The 2,531-nt window shown below is 63.3% G+C and overlaps 1 protein-coding gene across 1 annotated transcript in view; it reads left to right on the top strand.

Annotated features, from left to right (window-relative positions):
- Positions 1 to 487, top strand: part of LOC113208614 (proton myo-inositol cotransporter-like) — a gene marked incomplete at its 3' end in the record, with an annotated part of 6,682 nt that extends 6,195 nt beyond the window's left edge. Inside the window, exon 8 of the mRNA XM_052276174.1 lies at positions 376 to 487. Within this exon, the coding sequence (XP_052132134.1) occupies positions 376 to 487 (112 nt within the window). The remainder of the gene's footprint in view (positions 1 to 375) is intronic.
- Positions 488 to 2,531: the final 2,044 nt, after the last annotated feature.

Here is a 2,531-nt window from a genome sequence, read left to right as displayed (position 1 = left end):
TGAATTTTGTTTAAAACGTTGATCTGCTTTACCCTGAATTGTCCCATCGCTTGTTTTATTTTGTCATTGTAGTCCAAGGAGAAGCATGTCCAGGTTTCCTTGAATTTTGACAGTTTCTCACTCATGACTGTTCATGTCTGTTGTCTGTTCCAATCAAATATTGTAAGAAGTATGTCGCTTATGCTAGACAAATTGTCCCTGCAGTTATGTCTTCCCAAGTGAATCTCGATCTAACACATTCGCTAGATGCATCCACCTTAAATTTGTAAATGTCTTTGTTGTTTGTCTAAACGCTGGTATGAGTTATTACTTGAAGAACGACAGTAGAAAGTTGCACCCAGTCTTGAGGAATAATTATTTTCACCTGGTTTCTAGGATGGATCGTGATGGCAGTCTCAACATCAGCTTTGACGAGTGGCGCGACTACTTGATGTACGCACCGAGCACCAACATCCATGACCTCATCAAGTACTGGAGGCATTCCACTGTGAGTACCGAGCGTCTCCGAGTCTCCCGCGTGTCTTGTGATAAGCGGCGCGTGCAGTACTTTCCTCGTGACCTTGAGAGCCCCGGCCAGCTGAGTGTGGGGCGGCGTGACTACCTGGCGGCCCGTATAGAGACTCTCTGGCATGGGGTATCGACCGCACAGGTTGGCGTCCAGGCCTATACCCTGCAGAGCGCAGAGAGCGCCGCCTCCTCTTGGAGGCGGAGGTGTCAAGACTTGGTCCACATGACACGAGGACGCTAGTCCAATTAGTAGACAGGTAGTGGGCAGCGGTGCGCGCGGCGGCCGGGAGCCCTACAGGACAGGTTGTCCTCGTCCCCGCGCGGCCCCGCCCTGCCCTCCCGCTCGCGCTGACGGCACGGCCGCGAGATTACGGGGATAATCCCTCCCCGGGGATCGCGTTGATCGGTTACGTGGTCGCGGGCGGGCCGCGCGGGGAGCCGCGCCGCGTGTGTTGGTGTTGGTGTCGCCGCGCCAGTGTCTCCGCCCGCGGCCCGCGAGTCGGATATTCGCGCACCATCTCGCGCAGATAAAGTCGCGGGGGGAAAACGGTCGTCGCTGCAGCTGCTCGCCGTGGACCATGTTCGCCTTGTGGTACATCTACGAGGTGAGTCGGGTGTGCCGTACTCTGGACCCGACAACGGCGACGGCGCAGACGACGCCGTCGGCCGGCCAGACCGGATCGTGGGTCGGGGGGTCCTATGGTCGCCGAGGGAAGACCTTTACTGCCGAGGCTGCTCGTTGTGCGGTCCTTGACGTCAGGCAGGCCCCGCTGTCATCATCACCAAGTCTGATGCGTGCGCTCCGCCTGCTCCGCTGCTGCACGGTGGCGTTGCGCCCGTTCCCCGTCGAGGCGACCGCGGACGGTGGACGGGCCCGGTCCTCTACAGCGGAGGTGGGTCGGTCGCGCGGTCGGTGTGTGTGCACTGTGGTGCCGCGCCCCTTGGCCAGGGCGGATGTTCCGATGTCCCAGGCCGTGGACTCGGCCTCCCCGTCGTGTGGAAGACGCGCACCGCGGCCTCGGCCAGGACGGCCTCCCCGCCATGGAGACGACGCGCACCGCGGCGACACGGCGGCGACACCCGGGGGGCCACGGGTTGCGCGTCCGACCCACGCAAGTACAATGGCGATAAGGCTCGCGGGCCGCGAATAAGCAAGTGTTATCGTAGGGAAGGGCCGCGACTGCCGCGGCCAGTGCGTGCGTCGGTCCTCGGGCCGCGCGCGACCTGCTGACCCGCGTCCGCGGCCTGGGTTGTGTGTGGTGTGGCGTCCCGGGTTACTTGTGTGTTTTCGACCAAGTAGCTACAACACATTATTGCGAAACCGACCCGCGAGTACACCGCACTTTGCTCCCCGACTGTACGTGGTGGTGTGGTGTACAGTGCCTCGCCCGCGAGCCGCCCGCTTCCTCGCGGCGCGCTGGCGCGGTGCTTGGCCGCGGTGAGTTCGGTAGATGCCGCCCGCGACAGCCCGGTAGGTAGGCGGCCCACCGCCCGCGGCGCCCCTGGTGGGTAGGCAGCCCACCGCCCGCGGCTGCTCGCTCGGCTGCCTGTCCGGCTGACCCTGTCCCGATCGGGACGCCATCCTGTTCGATTAGACACTCGGCCTCTTGTTGTTCACCGTTTGTTTGAGCACGGCGGTGCGCACGCCCCCGCCACCTGTCGCGGCCCCGGTCCGGTCCGGTCCGATCTAGTGGTCGGCTAGACGAGCGCAGAGCCGCCCCGACCCCCCGCGCGCCCCCGCCCGGCCCGGCGCTGATAGCGGCCCGCTATCGGATGGGATCGGGGTCCGGCTGCTCCTCGCCTCGGCCAGAGGGGGTGCAGCCAGTCTGTTTGAAGGGGGCCACCGTGTCGCCCCGTGTGGCATCCCGACAAATATTAATCCGGGGGAGGAGAGGCGCAGCGGGCGCAGCGCGCAGTTAGTCGGGCAGGGCGGGGAGGGGCACTCCTGTATCTGTTGGATAGCGATGCTTGGAAAATGCTCCGTTGTTTGGGTTTGGGCTGCGGTGCGCAGCGAGGGAGGGGGG

The sequence above is a fragment of the Frankliniella occidentalis genome, unplaced genomic scaffold (genome assembly GCF_000697945.3).
Source record: "Frankliniella occidentalis isolate FOCC.00 unplaced genomic scaffold, Focc_3.1 Scaffold2002, whole genome shotgun sequence".
NCBI classification, from domain to species: Eukaryota; Metazoa; Arthropoda; class Insecta; order Thysanoptera; family Thripidae; genus Frankliniella; species Frankliniella occidentalis.
The sequence above is the reverse complement of the archived record's forward strand: the minus strand, read 5'-3'. Positions and strand labels throughout refer to the sequence as shown.